The 25,729-nt window shown below is 37.0% G+C and overlaps 1 protein-coding gene across 1 annotated transcript in view; it reads left to right on the top strand.

Annotated features, from left to right (window-relative positions):
- LOC115210740 (sec1 family domain-containing protein 1) overlaps positions 1-25,729 on the top strand; it is a 127,430-nt gene continuing 101,701 nt past the window's right edge. Inside the window, exons 1-6 of the mRNA XM_029779449.2 lie at positions 1-151; positions 12,200-12,270; positions 13,775-13,863; positions 17,542-17,632; positions 18,624-18,746; positions 21,382-21,469. Of these exons, the coding sequence (XP_029635309.1) occupies positions 121-151; positions 12,200-12,270; positions 13,775-13,863; positions 17,542-17,632; positions 18,624-18,746; positions 21,382-21,469 (493 nt within the window). The 5' untranslated portion in view covers positions 1-120. The remainder of the gene's footprint in view (positions 152-12,199; positions 12,271-13,774; positions 13,864-17,541; positions 17,633-18,623; positions 18,747-21,381; positions 21,470-25,729) is intronic.

Raw genomic sequence — 25,729 nt, 5'->3', positions numbered from 1 at the left:
ATGGCCAACAAGTGCGTTATAAAGGGAATGTAACGTGCAATTGAATGAGAGTGTTTCCTCTTGACTAGGAACTCTTCTTTGTGCCACGTTCACGCAGGCGTCGTAAACAGGACGGGCAAGATGTCAGCTTCCTTACGGGAAAAGCAGACAGGTACGAATTGTTCTTTATTTACTCTTCTCCTATATGTTTAGAATTTATTTTAACATTTTCGAATTAGATTTTGTCTTTAGATATTATGATATGCTTTCTCATTCGTGGCATTTGTTTTCAGGGACACACTAATGTCTCTCGAAGAATCGTTACTCTTGCTGTTGTCGACATTACTGTTTATTGTTTTAAATCATGTGTTATTTTTGACAACTGTAGATCTATCTAACTTGTAGTGTTGTTTTTCCCCCTCCTATTTGGTCTATTTGCAATACTTATTTACATTTAAGTACACATTGGCTATATTTCTTCGTTATTAATTTGTGATAGCCAGGCCTTGTCTTATTTTATGCTGCGGTTGTCATTAACAATGACAGCTGTTTTTCTTTTGGGAGTTGGTGCCACTCAACTTACATACTTGTACTTTTTCCCGTAAAAACATTAGGGTATCTTTATAAAGTATTGTCCGTCCCTTAAAATTAACCAAACAATCGAAAAGTTTCTAAAAAGCTCCTCCAAAATCGTGGTAATTTGAATTTGATTCAGCCTGGAGTACATTTAAATACAGAATAAAGTTACACCCCCTCCCACTTTCACACGCATATCATCGTATCTATGACCCTATTTCGAAATTCAATAATGCCTTCGTAACTGAACACATTTACAATTTCAGGCAAAGTCATAATCATATTAATGATTAACTATAAAACTTCATTAAAACTCTTTTTATAAACTCAGAGAAATTGGTCTTGTTCTCTCCTTTCGTTTTTATATTTAGAAATCTCAATTATTTATATTCAGTGAATGGCAAAATAGGATTTTTCTTCAAGTACAATAGTTTATTTTAAAAAAGTGAAGAATAATATTAACTCTTTTGGTTCCACCGAGCTTACTAGTACCTATTTATTTTTAGGAAGGATAAACGGTGAAATTTGAACTCAGATGCATAGCATAAAATATTGGACAACTATAACTCAAAATTCTTTCTTGAATGTTATAACAAGTTAAACTTTATTAAAGGATGTTTTATTACATTGCTTCTGTAATCAAGCCCAAGTTGTATGTATAAGGTTACGTGACAGGCCTTCTTTAAAAGTACAAGCAACATTAGTGGAATGAAGTGGTTACAACTGAGAGGTGCTTGTCAGAAATCCCAATGATAAGTGTGAGAAGGGTTTCAAAGTAGAAGGGCCATTGCTCAGTCAATCTCATTTCCATTAGAATAGCGAAGACTAGCAACTTCCTTGGTTGGATAGGCTGACAATAGAATCTTTTGTAACTTATTAATGTATCACAAGGCATACTGTTCCATCATCTCAGAGATTATCTGCCTATTGAAACCTACATTTACAACTTTTTTCGGCTATGAATTTTATGTGGCTGGATCTGCTGAAACATTCTTTGTAATGCTGAATACACAAGTCTGATTCACGGGGGCTGTAATTATCAGGTTTAACCCACCCATCCACCAAGACAATTCCTATGTTGTCACTTTTCAATTCGCTATGATGAGCCACTTGCGAGTGTTTGGTGACAGCTTGAGACTAATGATAGATGAGCTGTCCTAAAAAAAACAAAACCCCAGCAATGCTTTCAGCAGTCATATAAGAATTAATGCGTAAGTCTGCTCATCAAGTCTTGTTTGTATTTTATTTTATAATTATTTTAATATAACGTATTTAGTACTGTTGTGAGGCCCCTGTGGCAATCTATGTTTAATTATATGCCTGAATCATAAGATCCATTCTTTTATTTAAGGGTCAATGAAAAAGCATTACTCATTGTCTTTGCAAACCTTCTGAAACCAGTGAGATTGATGTTGTTAATATTCCACTAAAATTGTTGTTAGTTGATGTCTGCAGGGAAGACATGTATAGTGAGAGAATTCTAGAGGGATTGTACTCTGGTGGAGAAAGGACTGTATGTAGTGGTTAGTGTAGAGTCTGGAGAGTTGGACACAATGAGTGATAAAAAGAGGTGAGTGAGCTGAAAGTATTTAAAGAGATGGCATGAAGTAGTCAGTACTAAGGAGCAAAGAGCATTAGTATCTTTTATTTTTCTGGGGGGCACTACTGAGTTTAGTCCAACAAATTGACCGTGGTATTTTTTAAAGCCTGGTACTTATACTATCACTCTCTGTGCCAAACCACTAAGTTTCAGAGATGTAAACAAACCGGCACCAGTTGTCAAGTGCTGGTGGACACACACACACACACACACACACACACAAAAAAGAACATTATTATTCATAATAAATAATAATATTAGTGGCTGCAAGCATAAAACTGTTTAGGTAAATTTATATATATATATATATATATATATATATAAAAGAATATATATAATTAGGGTACTAAGAAGCACCAGCTTTGCTAAGGAAAGGAGTCATAAAGAGCTCCAAAGCCACAGTAATCATCACTAGATTTTTACAGGTATGGTAGAAAAAAAAACTAAATGAATAAGAATTGGATCTTACCTCTGCAAAATTGCAGGAAGGAATGGCAGTTAATTTGGTATCATGATTTCAAATTTAGCACCAAAAAGCACTTGATTCTCTCCAGCCAAATCTACTCATAACAATACTATTAAATTTACTTTCCAGTGCCTGTGTATACACACACACACACACACACACACACATACATGACAGGCTTTTTTCAGTTTACATCTACCAAATCCATTCACTGATAAGGCTTTGGTTGGCCTGAGGCTATAGTAGAAGACACTTGCCCAAAGTGTTATATAGTGGGACTGAACCTGAAACCATATGGTGGGAAGCAAACTTTTTTACTACACAGCCAAACCAGTGCCTAGTAGTGAAAAAGACAGAAAGAAGACAGTATGTCTGTGAGTGATTGCTTGCCAATCAATCAAGTGGCCTTTCTCTAGATGCAGATATGGAGCAGTTCTCCATTGTAGGTCTCACCTGAGCATTGAAAAGTGGAGAAATGGGTATTCTGAAAAATTTATAGTCATTTTGGTAAGAGAATAAAAAGATTGGTTGCATTCAGGGATGCAGGAGAAATTAAAGGTTGTACAATGCTTGAAGGCATTCTTTGCAGTTTATATAATGAATTTCAATGCTGGGTTACTGCTGGCTAGTTTGCAGGGGTGGGTGAATTTTCTCCAAGTATTTTAAGCCTTGCTTTTTGCCTGAACTACTGCAGTGCTGTTATGTGTAAACCATTTAGGGGATTTAGGACTGTAAGATTTTGTGTGTGAGATGTGGAGAGACATACCTAAGATGGTAGCAGTTGCCTGCCTAACTGTGTCTGGTGGGTCAGAGATGAAGCACACATCCTGCTAGGAATAACTAGCATAGAACTGGTGGAGCACTGGGCAGTCCATTGACTTAGTGTCATAGGTGTGATGATTTCAGTGTTGGGTGGTCACAATAAAGCAGTGATCAATCTGATTGGTGCAGAGACAGTTATGTTCTGGTAGAGATAGGGTTCAGAAGTGAGAAGAAATGAAAGGGGTTTAGAATGAAATCAAAACTTTTGGGAAAGCATTTGGCTTAACTGGTTGGGATGTTGGGGTCACAATCATAAGGCTGTGAATTTGATAATTGGATTGGGCGGCATGTTGTGTCTTTGAGCAAGACACTTCATTCCATGTTGCTCTAGTCTACTATGTACAGGTGCAGCTCTCTCTCTCCTTCTATGGGTTACGTCCATTATGTTCCATTGGATCATGAAATAGAGAGTCAAGACTGTGTCTCTGTCCACTAGTGATTACATTGGCACTTAAAACAATTAGAAGTATGCTACAGGTTGTACTTGCAAGTGACAGCTATTTTTTTTTCTAGCTTCACATCAATCCTGACTCAGTAGACATGTTGGTAGCTAGTCAAACTGCAAGGTGCCATCTACTGTGTTCCAATTATATGATGTCTCTACTTAGTTGAGAGTTACACTGTAGAATGAGTCTCTTCAAAGTTACTCAATAAGTTAATAAACAAGCTAGTGAGAGAGCATCTTTGTGGTTACTTGACCAGTTAGAAATAGCAGCAAATCTACATCAAACTACACCTTACTGCCTTAAAAAAAAGACATATTAGATAATGTAGTCCCAGATACACTGTCTAAATAAAAGATGAGATGGTCAAGACTGGAACACTTTTGATCATTAGCCTACTGGAGTTATGCTGAAATGTGATTAAATAACAGCAATGATCTGTTAGAATCTGTCTTGTAAAAAGAAAAAGCACATTGGAAAAATTTGTTACAGGCTGATTGTCATCACTTTTGGCCTGAAAGCTCACATGGTTACTGAACTGATGATGCTGTTGATGACTAACAGGTGTAAGCCACAAGTGTTTTTGAGAGAGATAGGTATTATTGATGATATTTACATTGGTACTTGAGTAACAATTAAGCTATGGACCCTGGAGGGGTAAACGTAAAGTTGGCTCTAATAGGATTTGAACTTACTAGAATGTAAAGTGATGTATTTATATATCACAAGATATTTTGTTTGTCATCCTGCCAATTCAGCCATTTACTTTGCTTTATGTAAAGTAATAGTTTGTTAAAATAGCTATCTCTGAAATAGCTATCTCTGAAAGACTACCTAATGTTTTTAAATGGCTAAGATCATCACCATCATCGTTTAACGTCTGCTTTCCATACTGGCATGGGTTGGATGGTTTGACTGAAGACTAGCGAGCCAGGAAGCTGCACCAGGCTCCAATCTGGTCTGGCAAGGTTTCTACATCTCAATGCCCTTCCTAATGCTATCCACTCTGGGAGTGTAATGGGTGCGTTTTATGTCCCACCAGCATGGGGGCCAGTCAGGCAGCACTGGCATTGATCAAGCTTGAACGGTGCTTTTTATGTGCCAGCAGTTAGGCGGCACTGGCATCAGCCACAACTGCGATTTCACTTGACTCAACAGGTTTTTTTAAGCACAGCATATTGCCTGATGATTAAAGGGTACTTTTAAATGGGCTGGTTATGCGACACTAGCATCAACCACAGCTACAATCTCACTTGGTTCACTGGGTCTTCTCAAGCACAGCATATCTCCAAAGGTCTCAGTCACTTATTGTCTCTGTGAGGCCCAATGTTCGGAGGTTATGCTTCACCTCGTCCCATATCTTACTGGGTCTACTTCTTCCACAGGTTCTCACCACTGTTAGGGTGTGACACTTAACACAACTGTCCTCATCCATATGCAACACATGATCATACCAGTGCAGTTGTCTCTCTTGCACACCACATCTGATGCTTCTTATGTCCAACTTTTCTCTCAGGGCACTTACACTCTGTCATGTATGCTCAGACATTACACATCCAGTGGAGCATACTAGTTTCATTTCTTTCAAGCCTATGCATGTTTCACAGCCTATGTTTCACTGCCATGCATCATACAGTCTACTTTTCATTCTGAGTGAGAGACCCTTTGTTACCAGCAGAGGTAAGAGCTCTCTGAACCTTGCCCAGGCTATTCTTATTCTAGCAGCTACATTCTCAGGACATCCACTCTTGCTACTGACTTGGTCACCTAGGTAATGGAAGCTATCAACTAGTTTTTTCCCCTGGCATGTGATGGAATCTATTTTCTGTATATCTTCGGTGTTTGTTGCCCCTACGCCTCTGCCACACACAAAAACTATCATTCCAGTTAACCTTCCTTTGATATTGCTGCACCTCTTATGTGTCCATAGCTTACATCAGGTACATCTTATGGAGTTTTTACGTATGCCTTTTCTACAGATTGAGCAGGGCCATCTACCTGAAGGGATTTGTGATTTGTCTGCCTTCCTACTTACTAAGACTTTGGTTTTTGCTAGGTTGACTCTAAAGCTCTTTGATTCTAGACCTTGCTTCCACACCTGAAACTTCATCTCTAGTTCTGGTAGTGACTCAGCTATTTGAGAAAGGTCATCAGCATAGAGGAGCTCCCTGGGGCAGCCTGTCTTTAATTCCTCTGTTATTGCCTGGAGGACTATGATGAATAAGAGGGGGCTTAGGACTGATCCTTGGTGAACCCCCTACTTCTACCCGGAATTCTTCACTATACTTGTTGCTAACCCTTACCTTACTGACAGCATCCCTGTACAGGTTTTGTACAGCTCTCCCCAACCACTCGTCTATCTCTAGTTTCTGCATTGACCACCAGATAAGGGATCAGGTGACCCTTTGAAAGGTGTTTCTCCATGTCAATGAAAGCCAAGTACAGGGCTTTATCTTAGGCTAGGAACTTCTCCTGGAGCTGTCTTACCAGAAATATAACATTAGCAGAGCTTCTCCTTGGCACAAACCCAACGGCATCTCGTTTAAACTCTCTCACTAATTAGTTGGACTATGACCCTCTCTGGTTATGCGACACCAATGTAGGCTATGGCTGTGATCTCATTTTACTTGCCGGGTCTTTCGAATACATTTTTTAGTGCAGCATAAGTGTGGCTTTGTGGTTAGGAAGTTTGCTACCTAACCCATTTCTCCTTGCAGAGAAAGGGGTTGATAAGGTAATCAAGGTAGTCAACCCCATCAGTGTTCTCTACCCAGAAAAGCTTATACTTATGTTCTTTGCCTGTGAGAAACCTAGCAGAACTTACTCTTCACCTTCTTGGATGCAGCACAAATCTACACATCTCTGTTCAAGCACATTTAAATATTTGACCAAAAGGACCTTTATTCTAATTATATAATACTCAATGTAGTATGATAGATAATTGTATTGTATGAGTCAATGAGGGATTCTCTATGTCAGGGTTGGGGAAATCTTTTCAGTAACAAGAGCAACTGAATAATATTCAGATGGTGCTTTTTACGTGCCACTAGCAGCATGGGAGCCAGTCAGGCGGCACTGGCATCAGTCACAGCTACAATTTCCATTTGATTTGATTTTACTCAACTTAATAGGTCTCCTCAAGCATGGCGTGTTGCCTGATGATTCAAAGGTACTTTTTAAATGGGCTGGTTATGCGACACTGGTGTTGGCTACGGCTGTGATCTCATTTTACTTACCGGGTCTTTCAAATACATTTTTTAGTGCTTTGTGGTTAGGAAGTTTGCTACCTAACCACATGGCTTTGGGTTCAGTCTCCCTGTGTGGCACTTTGCGCAAATGTCTTCTTCTGTAGCCTTGGTTCATGAAAGACATCTGATTGGATATAGTTGATGGAAACTGAAAAAAGCTCTGTGTGTGTTTATTTATATAGACTATAGATGTGTCTGTGTATGTATTTGTGTCTCTTTGCCATAACATTGTGTGATAGTTGTAAATGAGTGTCACTGTCATACAAGTGGTGTTCTTCATTTCCAATATTCTGCGAAAGCATGTCTGCTCATGGGGAAATTTTACTTTGCTTGGAAACAAGTGAAGGTTGGTGACAGGAAAGGCATCTAGCTGTAAAAAGTTTGCCTTGATAAACTCCATCCAACCTATGCAAGCATGAAAAAGTGGATGGGAAACAGCATATCAAAGGCTCTAAAAGCAGATTTTTTTGTATCTTTATCCTTTATCTTTTACTTGTTTCAGTAATTAGATTGTGGCCGTGCAGGGTAATTATATATATATATACATATATTTAAAGCCTGGTATTTATTCTATTGAGCTCCCTTACCTAGCTGCTAAGTTATGGGGATGTAAACACCAACACTGGTTGTCAAGCAGTGGTCACACACTGGGCTTCTAAGAACAGCAAATCAGTGATACACACTCTTGAAGAATATATTGTTTGCATATAGCAATAAATATGTTTTTAAATGCTTGACGATCAGCATGCTTGTATGTTACTGTACCCATCTGTAATCACTTCTTTCGAATAATTATCAAATAGCTGTTTTGATGTACCATTCGATCTCTTCAATATATTACTGACATGAAATGAAAAGGACTGAATATTGTCTATGTGCTTAGTGGTATGGAGGATAGGCAAAATTCCTATTGTGGTTCATTAGGAATGATTGTTGAATACTTGTGCTAGATATGCTTCATTTTAAGAAAAGTTTTTTGAAGTAGTGAAAGTATTTGGTAATGAAAGCATTTTGCAGTTTGGTATACTAATATCTAATAGTGCTGAAATTTTTATTAAATTCAATTTCAATAACAATGAATTGTTAGGAAACATAGATATCGGTACTTCCATTCTTTCAATTTTTTTAAAAAAAGAATTCAACATTTTTATTTACCTTACCATTCCTTTTTTTTTTGTTTTAATAACTAGACTGTTATTTGTCATGTGATGGGATAACATTGGAAATATATTTTGCTACCATGGATAATATCAGAAAATATGGCATACATATTTTTATAATTTAATTTTTATCAAATTTCTTGGTACTTATGCAAAATGATGAAATGAATTTTAATTTAAAAAAAAAAAAATATATTCTATCATTCACTCTTCCTTCTCTTTCTCTCTCACTATGTATGTGTGTGTGGTGTGGTGTTCCTTTACTCATTACCTGCCAACAAGCCTAGTATGTGCACTCATCCTGCACCTCTTATGTTAACTCTCTGTCTCTCATTTACTCTTTCCCATATCTCTATATGATGTAAAATGTGACTGGAGGCATTAACCAACCAACATTTATTAATAACGGAGAGATTTCTAAATAACTTCTTGGGTATTTTGGAAATTGACGACAGTCTTTGTTGGTGAGAATCAGCCAATGTGAAGTTCAGAAGAATGGGAAAGTTTGTCTTGAGGAGTGTAGAATATGTTGCTTCACCAGTCTTGTTCCTTGTGTGAGCCTGAGGAAATGATGGGGAAAAAGTTGAAGGGTTCATTTGGTTGTGAGATGCATACTAAGCAAGAATTTTGGTATGAGAAGATGAGAATTCATGGAAGTGAAATGAAATCAGAAAGTTGGCAGGAAGGCAGCCAGACAACTTATTTCAGTTAACTACATACAGCTACAATGACATACTAAAATAAAGAATTACAGGGATATACAGCTCTGATTAAAATATTGTGCGATGGGATAGCAGTGAACAGGAAGATGGATAAAAACAATATTTAAACAATTGTGTGCATGCACACGCTCGCTTGCAATAACAGATCTGGGGGTCAGTTTCAAAACGGCAAAAGGTGGAGTAAGAACATATATCAAACATATTCACCTCCATCACATACACATATACACAAACATTCATATATATATATATATATATATATATATACACAGTTGCATATAAACACTCGTATATTTTCTCATACTTTTACTTCAAAAACCTCCATCACATGGATTGGCAGATTCATATTAAATACTATTTCTGAGAAAAAGTATCACCTTTGAACTTGCAGATTGCTTTGTTGTCTGCTTGCTAGAAACAAATACCTATTTCTTTACTATCCACAAGGGGCTAAACACAGAGAGGACAAACAAGGACAGATAAATAGAAACAAATACCTTGCTTATCAAATTAAAAAGGGAAAGAGCAAAAAAGAAAAAAACATAACATTAATAATTCTTTTACAAGGCTTGAAATTTTTGGGAGAGGAGCTAGTTTGTTACATCAACCTCAGTGTTTAGCTGGTACTTATTTTATCAACCCCAAAAGGATGAAAGGCGAAGTTGACCATGATGGCATTTGAACTCAGAATGCATTAGCTTTAATAATGAAAAGGACTGAACTAATTAAAAACTTAAACGCTTTATTGATGGTTAACTTATATTGTAATTGTTTTTTTTCTTTTTATAATTTGACAAACAGGGTATTTTGTAACAAGTAGATTATGAACTAGATTATTTATTAGTTGAACTATAGTACCTTAGTTGTATTTTAAAAGTATTTTTAAAATATTGCAGCGAATATTTTTGACAACAAAAAGTTTATGGTGAAATACTTACGGTAGAAATTAGCATGGCAAAAGTACTTAAGCTGAGAATAAATAGGGCATATTTCCTTGAAGCAAAAATAGCTGCCATGAAAGTGAACAAGTAGTTCTCATTTCTAAAAAAAAGTTCTAACAACTGGTTTGTGTGAATAAATGTGAACCAGCTTCGGCTCAGCTCTGCCTGTGCTATATTAATGTGATGGATGGAAATAATTTCATTGTGAGGAAGAGTCATGTTTCAAGGTATCAAAATTATGCTAAGGATTAAAATATATATATATATATATATATATATATATATATATAGGGAGATAAATAAAAATATATGCATACATACAAACATATATGTACGTACCTACATCTACATGTATATATACATGCATATATAAATAATTATACGGAAGTACAGGACATCACAATAAGACGTAGAAACAGAAAAAGCCAAAAAACAAAAAACAAGAAAACGGAAAACGAAACCAAATACAGGACAGGTTACACAAGGACAAAACCCCCGTCATCAGCTGTCGCTAGAGGAGTCAGGCATGTTTCGAAGGCATAACAGAACACTAATCCAATAGGCCTTCCTGCGAGAGAATTAAAATAAAATTTCAAGCAGCGGGGCACAATGAGTACGAACACAAACAAGACGTAACAATAAGACTGCAAAATTAAAATACATGTACAAAAACAAACACAAGAGGACGAACGAAAAAGCCTTTTTTCTGGCATAGACAAACAATAAAACTGCAAAAATAAAAATACATGTACAAAAAGTACAATTAGTTACAAAACGAGAAAATATATATATATAAAAAAGCTCATATCCTTAATGTTGTTGGCATATGGTGATTGAAGATGTAAAATAGTAAAACACCACCTGTCTTATCTTGGCATTTTAATTTGGGACCGTTATAATTCCTCTGGGTTGTACTTTGGTTCTTTCTTTCATCACTGAATTAATTGCCATTAGTAAAAGAAAGGGAGATAGCAGACAACCTTGTCTCAGTTCCATCAGGACAGTGAATGGTTGTGTCAAAGTTCGATTGTGTACAACTTGGCATCATCTCTGCTATGACTCGTCAATACTGACATAAGCATTCCATTTTGGCAGGTGGTCATGGTTTATGCACCAGTACAATTACTGCTTTAATATTTTATGCCTCTCTGTTGCTCCACAATTGAATGCATGCCAATATCACTAATGGTAAATTTTCTACATGTATATTTAACATATTATATCAAATTACATAATACTTGTAAAGCAATACATTTATATAACAATGAATAACAAAATATAAACGGCAACTTTACTCCTCCCTTTCTCCAATGCACAGACATGCTAGAGTAGGGGCCCATTGACATGGCTTCATTCAACCTGTGCTCACATTGTCTATTTCATCCCTCACAAAGCCACTTAATAAGCACTGCCATCTAACTTACATGGGTCAAATCAGAATACTGAGCCACTCTTACTGTATAATTGTAAACTATAAGCAAATAATGTCTTTTATTGATAACTGAATAAAACATATCTGAACGTGGCCGATGCCAGCGCCGCCTTGACTGGCTTCTGTGCCGGTGGCACATAAAAAGCACCAGCTGATCGAGGCGATGCTAGCCTCCCCTGGCTCCTCATGCTGGTGGCACGTAAAAAGCACCCACTACACTCACGGAGTGGTTGGCATTAGAAAGGGCATCCAGCTGTAGAAACACTGTCAGATCAGACTGGAGCCTGGTGCAGCTGCCTGGCTTCCCAGACCCCGGTCAAACCGTCCAACCCGTGCTAGCATGGAAAACACATTAAACGATGATGATGATGATTATAAACAAACAAGGGGGTTTTTATTAATAGAAACTTTAAAAGAGCAGCTAATTATAATTTAGAAAACATTGAATGTACAAAAACATGGAAATTGAGAAGTAGGTATCCACTCCTGCAAGCAAGAGGTTACCTACCCTTTGTCATCAACCAACTTGCTAGAAACAGTAGTGAAATCTCTAAATCATACTGTGCTATCTTAAAAATAGGACTTATTCAGATTTGTAGCTGTAGGTATACACTATGTCTGAATAAAAGCTGAGGGTTGTCACAGCTGGAATATTTTTGATCATAGGTTTGCTCTGTAAAGGATAGCTTGGGTTAAATAGCAAAAGTATTATCAAAGCAGAATATTTAAAATTAAATTTGAATTATCTAATAAAAGGAGCATATTAACTAAATTGACTTTATTAACCAATTATTGTTTTTCACTTTGCAGTGGCTCTCAAGCGTATGCTTGCTTTCAATAATCAGCCGACGAAGCAAGTTTCAGCCGAGCCACAATGGAAGGTAAGTTTTACTTTGTAAAAATTTACTGAACAATAAATTTTATAAACAATGGGTGAAGACATGACTGTGTTGCTAAGAAGTTTATTTCACAACCATGTCACTCTGGGTTAGATATCTCTCTGCACATTGAGCTGAAAGGGAGCTTCTGCTATAACTTCATATTGATCAGCATTATGTGAGTGAAATTTGTTAGTGTGTGTGTGTGTGTGTGTGCATGTGTTGGGCATATGAAGATAAGCTAAAATAGTCTGGGGCATTACAGCTAATAGTGAAACATGCTTGGTGTCTTTCAAATTACCTGAAAATTTTCCTGAGTGAAGTAGTCCTTGTACCTTGATAATCCTGAAAACTTTAGCTCCTTTGTATGGTTCTGATTTTATAGGGATTTGAAGTAGGGGCTGAGCTGAATTTGAAGATTTTGCTAAATCTGGAGCTCTATTTAACCATCTCAAGACAGATATTTTCAACTTTGAAAACCTATTATTTCCTTACTTCAGTGTGGAATTGGAAATTATATGTATGTCTCTGAAAATTGTTGACAGTGGCTGAAATACATGTCAAGGGCCTCTGATCTGTATAAATTACCTTCTTGATACCCATCTTTTGACAAACCAGACTTGTTTGTTATTATTTACAACAAACTCCTTTGGTAACTAAGTGTCTTGTCTTTCCAAGTTATGGAGGCATCCTCATACCCAGCTGCCCTAGTCTGAGTTTGTAAGCTGCCTTACTAATGACATCATGGAGAGACAGTTTCTCAACCATAGTGAAAACCTGTCTCAGAAGCTGATGTCCTAGCTAGATTAGATTACAAGCATCCTTTATTCTTGTTAACTATGGCTGGTACAATGGGAAGGCTACATTAGGACAACCCCCTTCTCAGCTGTGGTCTCATTAGTAGCTGAACCCTCTCCTGACATGAAACACAACAGTATTTGAAAAGGGTTCAGTGCTAATCACACAGAGGTGATATGAATTCTGCAACCTACCTTGAAGGTTACTTATTTCTGTTGTAAAGTTTTTAGTGCTGGTGGCACAATGAAATGTACCTAATCCACACTGTAAAGTGGTTGATTATAGGATGGGTATCCAGGTATGAAAGCTTTACTAAAAAAACCAAAAAAACCCCCAAAAAACCCTAAAGGAAGGTATATGAACTCTGCAAATAGCATTCAGTTAATCATCTAGGATAGCAGTAATTCTGAATAAAAACTGTCTTGTGTTTTACTTATATATATTTTGATCCTGGAAGAATTAAAGAGAAAAGCTGACCTCAAGGATTTGAATTAAGAATATTGAAGAATATCAAATTGAATACTGCTAGTCGTTTAATCCATCTTTGCTTCTCCAACACCTAATTTAATTCTATAATGTTTCAGTTACATTTCAGTGTTTTGAATGACTAATATTGACACTCCCTTCTATGTAGTATATTTTCATATTTATATACATTTGCTATTATGTATGGAATAAAGAAATTTAAAGAGGTCATATCTATTTTCAGGTTTTGGTCTACGATCGATTTGGTCAGGACATAATTTCTCCACTTTTAAATGTAAAAGAATTAAGAGACTTAGGTGTAACTTTGCATATGTGAGTATAATGCACTTGCTTTATGAGATAAGTATTTACTCTTGATGGTTTAGTTTATTTCAGTTTTATGAAGATATTTTTATTATTTTTATTATATCTGCAGCACCAGTAATCATTATATTCACAATGTTCATAACACTTTCATTTACAATGCTTCCTACTCTTACCCCCAGCAGGGACAACAATTTTAACATGCTTGAATGTTCTTGCCTGCACCCTCCTCCTTTCTTTCTCTCTCTGGACTAACCCAACCAAATAGTACCCCTCTCTCTCTTTCTCTCTCTCTCTCTCTCTATTTTTCCCAGGAGTAATGCAACAAGATAGCAACCCACCTACTTACTTAATCTAACATTGGCATATTTATATTCATATCTACTTTTATTATATATATATATATCTGCATTACTAGTAATGCTTATATTTACAATACTGATAAGTTTAATTTGCAATGCTTCCTATTCTTACCCCCAGGAGGGACAGCAATTTTAACATGTTTAAATGGTGATAGGTTAAAAGTGAGAACAACCTGTGTGACATGTCTATCAAAAGATCATGGAAACCTTCTTTTCAGGTGCTGAATAATATCTCACCTTCCCATGTTTCCCTCCACATCCCTTTATCCAGGTTTTAGAGTGGCACTGTCAATTGAAATATAGGTTGAATGAGATTGTAGAGATGCTTGAATGGAGAACTGTTGATGTATGCTGCATACAAGAGGTAAGGTGGAGAGGAGCTTCAGTCAGTCCTCACAGGCAAGGCACATAGGTATAAAATCTTCTGGGAAGGTAACAGTGACAGAGTAGGTGGTGTGGGCATACTCTCTTGCAAAGAAATGGGTTGATAAGGTCATAAAGGTAGTCAGGGAGTGTGATAGAGTGCTTAAGCTAGTCTTGCAGAATAGTATAGCTACAATTATCTCTGTCTGTGCCCTTCAAGTGGGCCTACCAAATGAACAGAAGGATCACTTTTATGATATTCCTCTGCAGGCTACTTCAAAGACGAGTGAAGATGATCTCATCTTTGGGGATGGAGATTTTAACAGGCATGTCAGACAGCAACCTGGTATCTTCCATGCTGTTCATGGGGGCTATGGAATTGGTTTCTGAAACAAAGAGGAACTAGGCTACTGGAGTTCTGTGATGCAAGCAACCTGTTGATCTGCAACACTAACTTCAGGAAGCCAGCCAGCCACCAGATAACCTATCAATCAGGTGACTCTGCTAGCCAGACTGATTTTATTCTCACCAGACAGCGGGATGTATGGCTGCTCTCAAATACAAAGACCCCACCCACTTGGTGAAGAATGTACCCCCCCCCTAGCATAGACTAGTTTTTAGTGATTTTAGACTTGAGGCCAAGAAGCAGACCAATCTGGGAAAGAGGGATTTGGAAGCTTAAGAACCCTTCACATGGTCAGAGATTTTGGGACATCCTCATTGAGAAATTTGATGAGAGGGCAACTGGGAATTCCTGTTTGACAGCTTGCTGAGTGCCATGGAACAAATCTATGGCTGGTGCAAAGTCCCTTCCAGACCCAGGCTAATGTGGTGGTGGAATATAACTGTACACAGGGCCATTAGAGTAAAGAAACAGGCCTGGAAGAGTTGGAGTAGCAGGGAACTGTATCAGATAGCCAGAAGGGAAGCTAGGAGACAGGTATCTATAGCCAAGGGAGAAGCAGAAAAAAAAGTTTGCCAATGTTCAGTGATGTGAGGACCAAAGAACTGAAGTATTTCAGATTGCAAGACAGTGTGTGAGAGATAATTGTGAAGTCATAGGAGACAAATGTGTCTGCATGGATGACGGTGCACTTGCATTTAATGATTCTGCAAAGAATGAGGCTTATTATGAAAGGCTTCTGAATGTGGAGAATGAATAGGGGGAGGCAAACCTGCCAAATGTTGATCCAATTCAGGGACCAGCCACTTGAATCAACAGTACCCCAATAAAGCAATTAAGGATATAAAGATGGGGAAAGCCCCCAACCCATCAAGAATCAGTGCTGAGATACTTAAAATATCTGGTGGTGCAGGTTATGGTCTAGTCACATATACTATAAATCAGGTAGTTCACGAAGAAGTCATACCCAATGACTGGTCTAGCAGCACCATAGTCACTGCTACAAAGTAAAGGTGATGCTTTAGATAGAAATAACTACAAGGGCATCAAATTGCTGGATCAGATGATGAAAGTCACAGAGAGGGTCATAGCACAACTAATTAGGGAGAGAGTTAGCCTAGATGAGATGCAGTTTAGTTTTGTGCCAGGTAGAAGCACCACTGATGCTATATTTCTAGTAAGGCAACTGCAGGAGAAATATCTAGCCAAAGATAGACCTCTATATTGGGCTTTTGTTGACATTGAGAAAACCTTTGACAGGGTCCCCTGGTCTCTTATCTGGTGGTCAATGCAGAAATTAGGGATAGATGAGTGGTTGGTGAGAGCTGTACAAAACCTTGCCAGATCAGATTAGAGCCTGGTGCAGCTTACTGGCCTGCCAATCCTCAGTCAGACTGACCAACCCATGTCAGCATGGAAAATGGACATTAAACGATGATGATATGGTTCAGTCCCACTGCGTGGCATCTTGGGCAAGTGTCTTCTGCTATAGCCTCGGGCCGACCAATGCCTTGTGAGTGGATTTGGTAGACGGAAACTGAAAGAAGCCTGTTGTATATATGTATATATATATGTGTGTGTTTGTGTGTCTGTGTTTGTCCCCCTAGCATTGCTTGACAACCGAAGCTGGTGTGTTTACGTCCCCGTCACTTAGCGGTTCGGCAAAAGAGACCGATAGAATAAGTACTGGGCTTACAAAGAATAAGTCCCGGGGTCGAGTTGCTCGACTAAAGGCGGTGCTCCAGCATGGCCGCAGTCAGATGACTGAAACAAGTAAAAGAGTAAAAAGAGAGAGAAAAGAGTATATAACAAATATCTTTCCTACTACAACCACTACTGATACAATGCATTACTATTGCTACCACTATGCATTATCTGTTGCTTCTCTCACTTTATCTCTTACACACACACACACACACACATTCTCTCTCACTCTCTCATATTTTGAGTTCTATTTTTCCCTGTTTGCATCACCAAACTTACTCTTATCTTTTATCTATTTTAATTCCACTTTTCTCTGCTTGGTAACTTGCTGCCTTCTTGCAGTGCCTTTCAGTCAGTTATTCTCTCAATTATTAATTTTCCATGTTTGTTTAATTCATTTTTTTGTTTTATTAAGCTACAGTATTTATGACTATTTAATTACATCTCTTCTTGGTTTACAAAATCTTTTTGTACAACCTGTTGTGGGATATTTGACAAGTTAATGGTTCATATCTTTGGGTGAGTTGCATGCCATATAAACGACTTGGGGCTATGTTATAAATCCTCATTATAGCCTTTGGATTTAATTTAAAAATTTGAGAAAATTCAATGATTTGTTATAAATTTAATGCAATAAAGGATTGGTTTAACATGAACAAGAGGATAATTAAAAAATAAAAATTAATTTGGGTTACCCCAAATTTCAAAGAGAGGAAGAATTACAGTATCATTTTAATATGAATTTATTAAAATAAAATATAAAATAATTGTTTTTGAAAGACATTGAGAGTAGTTTTTTTTTTCTTCTTTTATTTGGCTTGCTTTACTTAAAGAAATGATTGGAATTTCTTTCAGGCTTCTCCATTCAGATCGAGACCCAATTCCTGATGTTCCTGCTATATACTTTGTTATGCCAACAGATGATAATATTCAAAGAATATGCAGGGTGAGTATTTTATTAGAAAACTTAAGCTACAAATTGTGGAAAGGTATTTAACAAGATGTGTTAAACTGTGTGTGTACATGCATAAATTCAATCAGTATGGCTATTGATATATCAAGGTGTTTAAAAGTGTAGCGATTGTCTCTTTGAAATATAAATACCTGTTTTAGAAATTTATTTTCTCTTTCTATAAAGATAGAACAATAATTTTCATTGCATTTTAGGAGAACCATTATCCCAATAATGAACACACACACACACACAGAGGTTATATTTCACTTTCATTATAATTACTCCATGTCTGTCTCGTAATTTCACATCAAGAATCTTATATTAGATATGTTCACATTATGTAATACGTTTAACAAATAAATAGCTGTGCTATGGAAATGTATGTAGCATAATTTGAACAAAAACTACATGTGTTTTTTTTTTATGACTATAAATCCCAACAGGTATGGCTGTGTTATTAAGCTCACTTTGAAAGCATATAGTTTCAGGTTCAGTCATGTGTGGCACCTTGGATAAGTGGCTTATTATAACCTCAGACCGATTAATAGCTTGTGAGTGAATCTGGTAGACCTGTGTGTCTGTGTTTGTCTCCTCCAACCACTTGACAACTGTTGTTGGTTTGTTTACATCTCTGTAACTTAATGGCTCAGCAAAAGCGACTGATTGATGAAGTGCCAAACTTTAGACAAAAGTTTTGTGGTCAATTTGACTAAAATGGTTTAAGGTGGTGCCTCAACATGGTCACAGTCCCAATGACTGAAACAAGTACAAAATAGAAGATAAAGATATATTTTAGAAGTGTTAAGATCAAGCCAGACTTTCTTTGCCATCAACAATATAAACTGTAACATGGTCTCTATATCCTTATATTCACTGTTATATATAAAAAGGATCCTTGCCCATTCAAAAGACTCCCAAATAACTTTCATCCTGACTTTTTACTTTTAAGTTGTTCACTATCTTGTGTTTTTTCTTCTTTCAGGATTTTGAAAATCAAATGTATGATTCCTATTTTTTGAACTTTATATCTTGTGTTTCACGACAAAAGCTGGAAGACATCGCCAACACTGCGATCCAGCATAATTGTGTGTCACTGATATCAAAGGTTAGTTTTAACATCAGTTATTTCTTGTATTTAAAGTTATTTTTATGTAAGCCTTAAATTTATTTGCTGGATGTTCACTGCTATTCAAGTAAACTCACAGTCAGAAGTATTCCAAACATGACCACCTTATCTTATTTTTAGACATTTTTCACATAGGACTACATTATACAGTCTCTTTTCCTTTTTTTTTACAAAAGGTTGTATATGGTTTTGTAGATGATTTGGCTGCTGTTTAATGCAGATCTAGTGATATGAAATAATTATTGCTACTTTCAGTTCTGGTGTTCTGTAGTATGTGTTAGCTAAAGGGTAACAATTGGTTATTTGCTATAAATAATGAATATTTATATTTGTTCTTCAAATATAAAAATTGCTACTACTTTCTAGATTCTCATCCACTTCCAAATATTGAAGAGCTCCTGTGTTCTATTACCTACAATAAATTCTTCAGCAAAATGGCTCTGAAAGCAGCCTACCATCAGTCTAGTCCTCAGTGATGAAGAAGAGAAATACTATGCAAGTTGAGATGATGGATGTTTATTTCAGTTTACAATGTTACACTTTGATACGACAAATGATGTAGGTGATGGATTGTATAATTATCAACTGTGATATCGAAGGAGTACCTGTCTGTCTTGACAATATTATTGAAGGATATTTTGGTTCAGTGAATTTCAGTCACTAATAGACTCAACATTAAATTGGACAATGACAAATGTCTTCTCTGCCAAGACATCCATTCGTCACCATGGATACAAAATAGAAAATAATTCTCTGCAATTTGATGTCTACCTATTCTAAACAACTCTTATAGCTAATAGGTTTTAGTTACTACTCTAAATGGGTATCTCCTTTCTTGAAACTAATCCCACCTCTACCAAATCCTGCTTTTTCTATTGTAAAAAGTGATATTCTTTTGCTTAAATCTTTAATAGGTAATACCTCTCTCACCTAATCTTCAAATTCCATCATATGTTGAAACTGATGCTTACTATTTCTGGTGTCTTTTCATAGTTGATTTATTCCCAAAGGTGAAGGCACGTGGCTTAGTGGTTAGGGTGTTTGGCTCACGATCGTAAGGTTGTGAGTTCAATTCCTCTCAAGAAACTTTATTTCACGTTGCTCCAGTCCACTTGGCTAGCAAAAATGAGTAGTACCTGTATTTCAAAGGGCCAGCCTTGTCACACTCTGTGTCACGCTGAATCTCCCTGAGAATTATGTTAAGGGTACACATGTTTGTGGAGTGCTTAGCCACTTGCACGTTAATTTCACGAGCAAGCTGTTCCGTTGATTGTATCAGCTGGGACCTTCATCATCGTAACCGATGAAGTGCTCCCATTCCTAAAGACATTTTAGCAAAATGTCTCATCAGTTGGAAATGAGGCAATGACTTATCAGAGAAAATGTTACAAAATGGTAGATTTTCTTTTTTTACATCCAGACTACATTACACACAGCAGAATAACAGATAATCTTTCATATTAGGTTACAGAAGTAGAGGAAAAAGAAAGGATGGTGAAGGTTTTCATTGGTAAATAGAATTATTGCTCAACAATTACATCTGTCACATATCTAGCAAAGCTAACACAGCTGTTTATGGGCTTAAAAATTGAAGTCGGTCAATACGTGTGAGGAATTTATGAGAATGTAAAGGGGAATAACTGAGTAAAGCATTTCTACTGTTTCTTCCATTTTTCTCAACCCTCCGAATTTTGATTTCTGTAAGTGGCACTAGGCCACGAAGACAGGAGCAGTTGATTAAATCAGCCTAGTATATTACTGGTGCTTATTTTATTGATCCATGAAAGCTGAAAGGTAAAGTTGATCTCAGTCAGATTTGAATTCTAAACCTTCGGGCAATAGCAGAATCCCCGTACAACTTCTTTGCTCCCAGCTATGCAAGGGTAAAAGACACCATGGAGGATCTAGGCCGAGATTCAAAGATACTGCAGAAAGGAATATGAATGGTAAACTCAAGCGAAAAACCGAGAGGTATGAAGAAAGCTTATCAAGTCATGTCAATGCCATGAACAGTCATTGTTACTATGGTTGGCTGCAGAGAGCAATGTTAATGAAACTATTTTCTTTCATAACTTACTCGACTAATGGTGACTGATGAAGCAGTAGTGGACTGAAGCCTAGTTGGTATCAATAACTGTTAATAATTAAAACTATTAGAAGTTTTCTAATATGCCTGCTGGTAGAGTTGAAGAGGAACTTGTTTTCCAGGTAGGGAGACTGCACCTTGCTGTAGGCAGCGAAGTTTGAACACATGACCATACAGTCAGTAATCCATCATATTAATTTCACTTTTATTATGTCTTTCTTCTAAAAGTTGCATACTTAAGATCGCACCTGTGTGTCCCCACCTGCATCTTAAACATGCAAGAATTTCCCTGCTCTTGTTGCTGGAGTTTGATATTTAGTTTGATAACTTATCAGCATAAATTTATAGAATATATTCATACCAATATGTTCTAATATAAGCAACACTTTGGTTCTGTTTAATAGCAGATACTTCAAAAGGAAATTTTCCATAAATTAATATATGCATAATAAATTACTAATTAATTCTGTAACATATATGTTGTGAATATTTTTTGTTTCAATTTATGACTTTTGTGTATTATTACAGATTTACGATCAAAATTTAAACTTTATTAGTTTAGAAGATGATCTGTTTACACTGCGGCACCAAGATAGAGAATCTATATCATATTATGGTAAGTTGATTTTCATACCTTGAGACCTTTTTCTCTGAGCAACATAGATTCTAATTTCTATGATAATTGGTATATTTAGGTTATTTGTATTGATAGTTTGTCTAGTGAACTAGATAAGGAATCCTATTAATAATTTTGTTTTTATTGTTATTATACTTGGTAAAGTACAGAACAAGTTATTACACTTGGTAAAGTACAGAACAAGTTATTACACTTGGTAAAGTACAGAACAAGTTATTACACTTGGTAAAGTACAGAACAAGTTATTACACTTGGTAAAGTTCAGAACAAGTTATTACACTTGGTAAAGTACAGAACAAGTTATTACACCTGGTGAAGTACAGAACAAGTTATTACACCTGGTGAAGTACAGAACAAGTTATTACACCTGGTGAAGTACAGAACAAGTTATTACACCTGGTGAAGTACAGAACAAGTTATTACACCTGGTGAAGTACAGAACAAGTTATTACACCTGGTGAAGTACAGAACAAGTTATTACACCTGGTGAAGTACAGAACAAGTTATTACACCTGGTGAAGTACAGAACAAGTTATTACACCTGGTGAAGTACAGAACAAGTTATACACCTGGTGAAGTACAGAACAAGTTATTACACCTGGTGAAGTACAGAACAAGTTATTACACCTGGTGAAGTACAGAACAAGTTATTACACCTGGTGAAGTACAGAACAAGTTATTACACCTGGCGAAGTACAGAACAAGTTATTACACCTGGCGAAGTACAGAACAGTTATACACCTGGCGAAGTACAGAACAAGTTATTACACCTGGCGAAGTACAGAACAAGTATTACACTGGCGAAGTACAGAACAAGTTTTACACCTGGCGAAGTACAGAACAAGTTATTACACCTGGCGAAGTACAGAACAAGTTATTACACCTGGCGAAGTACAGAACAGTTATTACACTGGCGAAGTACAGAACAAGTTATTACACCTGGCGAAGTAGTACAGAACAAGTTATTACACCTGGCGAAGTACAGAACAAGTTATTACACCTGGCGAAGTACAGAACAAGTTATTACACCTGGCGAAGTACAGAACAAGTTATTACACCTGGCGAAGTACAGAACAAGTTATTACACCTGCGAAGTACAGAACAAGTTATTACACCTGGCGAAGTACAGAACAAGTTATTACACCTGGCGAAGTACAGAACAAGTTATTACACCTGGCGAAGTACAGAACAAGTTATTACACCTGGCGAAGTACAGAACAAGTTATTACACCTGGCGAAGTACAGAACAAGTTATTACACCTGGCGAAGTACAGAACAAGTTATTACACCTGGCGAAGTACAGAACAAGTTATTACACCTGGCGAAGTACAGAACAAGTTATTACACCTGGCGAAGTACAGAACAAGTTATTACACCTGGCAAAGTACAGAACAAGTTATTACACCTGGCGAAGTACAGAACAAGTTATTACACCTGGCGAAGTACAGAACAAGTTATTACACCTGGCGAAGTACAGAACAAGTTATTACACCTGGCGAAGTACAGAACAAGTTATTACACCTGGCGAAGTACAGAACAAGTTATTACACCTGGCGAAGTACAGAACAAGTTATTACACCTGGCGAAGTACAGAACAAGTTATTACACCTGGCGAAGTACAGAACAAGTTATTACACCTGGCGAAGTACAGAACAAGTTATTACACTGGCGAAGTACAGAACAAGTTATTACACTGGCGAAGTACAGAACAAGTTATTACACCTGGCGAAGTACAGAACAAGTTATTACATGGCGAAGTACAGAACAAGTTATTACACCTGGCGAAGTACAGAACAAGTTATTACACCTGGCGAAGTACAGAACAAGTTATTACACCTGGCGAAGTACAGAACAAGTTATTACACCTGGCGAAGTACAGAACAAGTTATTACACCTGGCGAAGTACAGAACAAGTTATTACACCTGGCGAAGTACAGAACAAGTTATTACACCTGGTGAAGTACAGAACAAGTTATTACACCTGGTGAAGTACAGAACAAGTTATTACACCTGGTGAAGTACAGAACAAGTTATTACATGGTGAAGTACAGAACAAGTTATTACACCTTGTGAAGTACAGAACAAGTTATTACACCTGGTGAAGTACAGAACAAGTTATTACACCTGGTGAAGTACAGAACAAGTTATTAACCTGGTGAAGTACAGAACAAGTTATTACACCTGGTAAGTACAGAACAAGTTATTACACACTGGTAAAGTCAGAACAAGTTATTACAACCTGGTAAGTACAGAACAAGTTATTACACTTGGTAAAGTACAGAACAAGTTATTACACTTGGTAAAGTACAGAACAAGTTATTACACTTGGTAAAGTACAGAACAAGTTATTACACTTGGTAAAGTACAGAACAAGTTATTACACTTGGTAAAGTACAGAACAAGTTATTACACTTGGTAAAGTACAGAACAAGTTATTACACTTGGTAAAGTACAGAACAAGTTATTACACTTGGTAAAGTACAGAACAAGTTATTACACTTGGTAAAGTACAGAACAAGTTATACACTTGGTAAAGTACAGAACAGTTATTACACTTGGTAAAGTACAGAACAAGTTATTACACTTGGTAAGTACAGAACAAGTTATTACACTTGGTAAAGTACAGAACAAGTTATTACACTTGGTAAAGTACAGAACAAGTATTACACTTGGTAAAGTACAGAACAAGTTATTACACTTGGTAAAGTACAGAACAAGTTATTACACTTGGTAAAGTACAGAACAAGTTATTACACCTGGTGAAGTACAGAACAAGTTATTACACCTGGTGAGTACAGAACAAGTTATACACCTGGTGAAGTACAGACAAGTTATTACACCTGGTGAAGTACAGAACAAGTTATTACACCTGGTGAAGTACAGAACAAGTTATTACACCTGGTGAAGTACAGAACAAGTTATTACACCTGGTGAAGTACAGAACAAGTTATTACACCTGGTGAAGTACAGAACAAGTTATTACACCTGGTGAAGTACAGAACAAGTTATTACACCTGGAAGTACAGAACAGTTATTACACCTGGTGAAGTACAGAACAAGTTATTACACCTGGAAGTACAGAACAAGTTATTACACTGGCGAAGTACAGAACAAGTTATTACACCTGGCGAAGTACAGAACAAGTTATTACACCTGGCGAAGTACAGAACAAGTTATTACACCTGGCGAAGTACAGAACAAGTATTACACCTGGCGAAGTACAGAACAAGTTATTACACCTGGCGAAGTACAGAACAAGTTATTACACTGGCGAAGTACAGAACAAGTTATTACACCTGGCAAAGTACAGAACAAGTTATTACACTGGCGAAGTACAGACAAGTTATTACACCTGGCGAAGTACAGAACAAGTTATACACCTGGCGAAGTACAGAACAAGTTATTACACTGGCGAAGTACAGAACAAGTTATTACACCTGGCGAAGTACAGAACAAGTTATTACACTGGCGAAGTACAGAACAAGTTATTACACCTGGCGAAGTACAGAACAAGTATTACACTGGCGAAGTACAGAACAAGTTATTACACCTGGCGAAGTACAGAACAAGTTATTACACCTGGCGAAGTACAGAACAAGTTATTACACCTGGCGAAGTACAGAACAAGTTATTACACCTGGCGAAGTACAGAAAAGTTATTACACCTGGCGAAGTACAGAACAAGTTATTACACTGGCGAAGTACAGAACAAGTTATTACACCTGGCGAAGTACAGAACAAGTTATTACACCTGGCGAAGTACAGAACAAGTTATTACACCTGGCAAAGTACAGAACAAGTTATTACACTGGCGAAGTACAGAACAAGTTATTACACTGGCGAAGTACAGAAAAGTTATTACACCTGGGAAGTACAGAACAAGTTATTACACCTGGCGAAGTACAGAACAAGTTATTACACCTGGCGAAGTACAGAACAAGTTATTACACCTGGCGAAGTACAGAACAAGTTATTACACCTGGCGAAGTACAGAACAAGTTATTACACCTGGCGAAGTACAGAACAAGTATTACACCTGGCGAAGTACAGAACAAGTTATTACACCTGGCGAAGTACAGAACAAGTTATTACACCTGGTAAGTACAGAACAAGTTATTACACTGGCGAAGTACAGAACAAGTTATTACACCTGGCGAAGTACAGAACAAGTTTTACACCTGGCGAAGTACAGAACAAGTTATTACACTGGCGAAGTACAGAACAAGTTATTACACTGCG

The sequence above is a fragment of the Octopus sinensis genome, linkage group LG4 (assembly GCF_006345805.1).
Source record: "Octopus sinensis linkage group LG4, ASM634580v1, whole genome shotgun sequence".
Classification (NCBI taxonomy): domain Eukaryota; kingdom Metazoa; phylum Mollusca; class Cephalopoda; order Octopoda; family Octopodidae; genus Octopus; species Octopus sinensis.
This window is presented reverse-complemented; position numbering and strand designations above follow the sequence as displayed.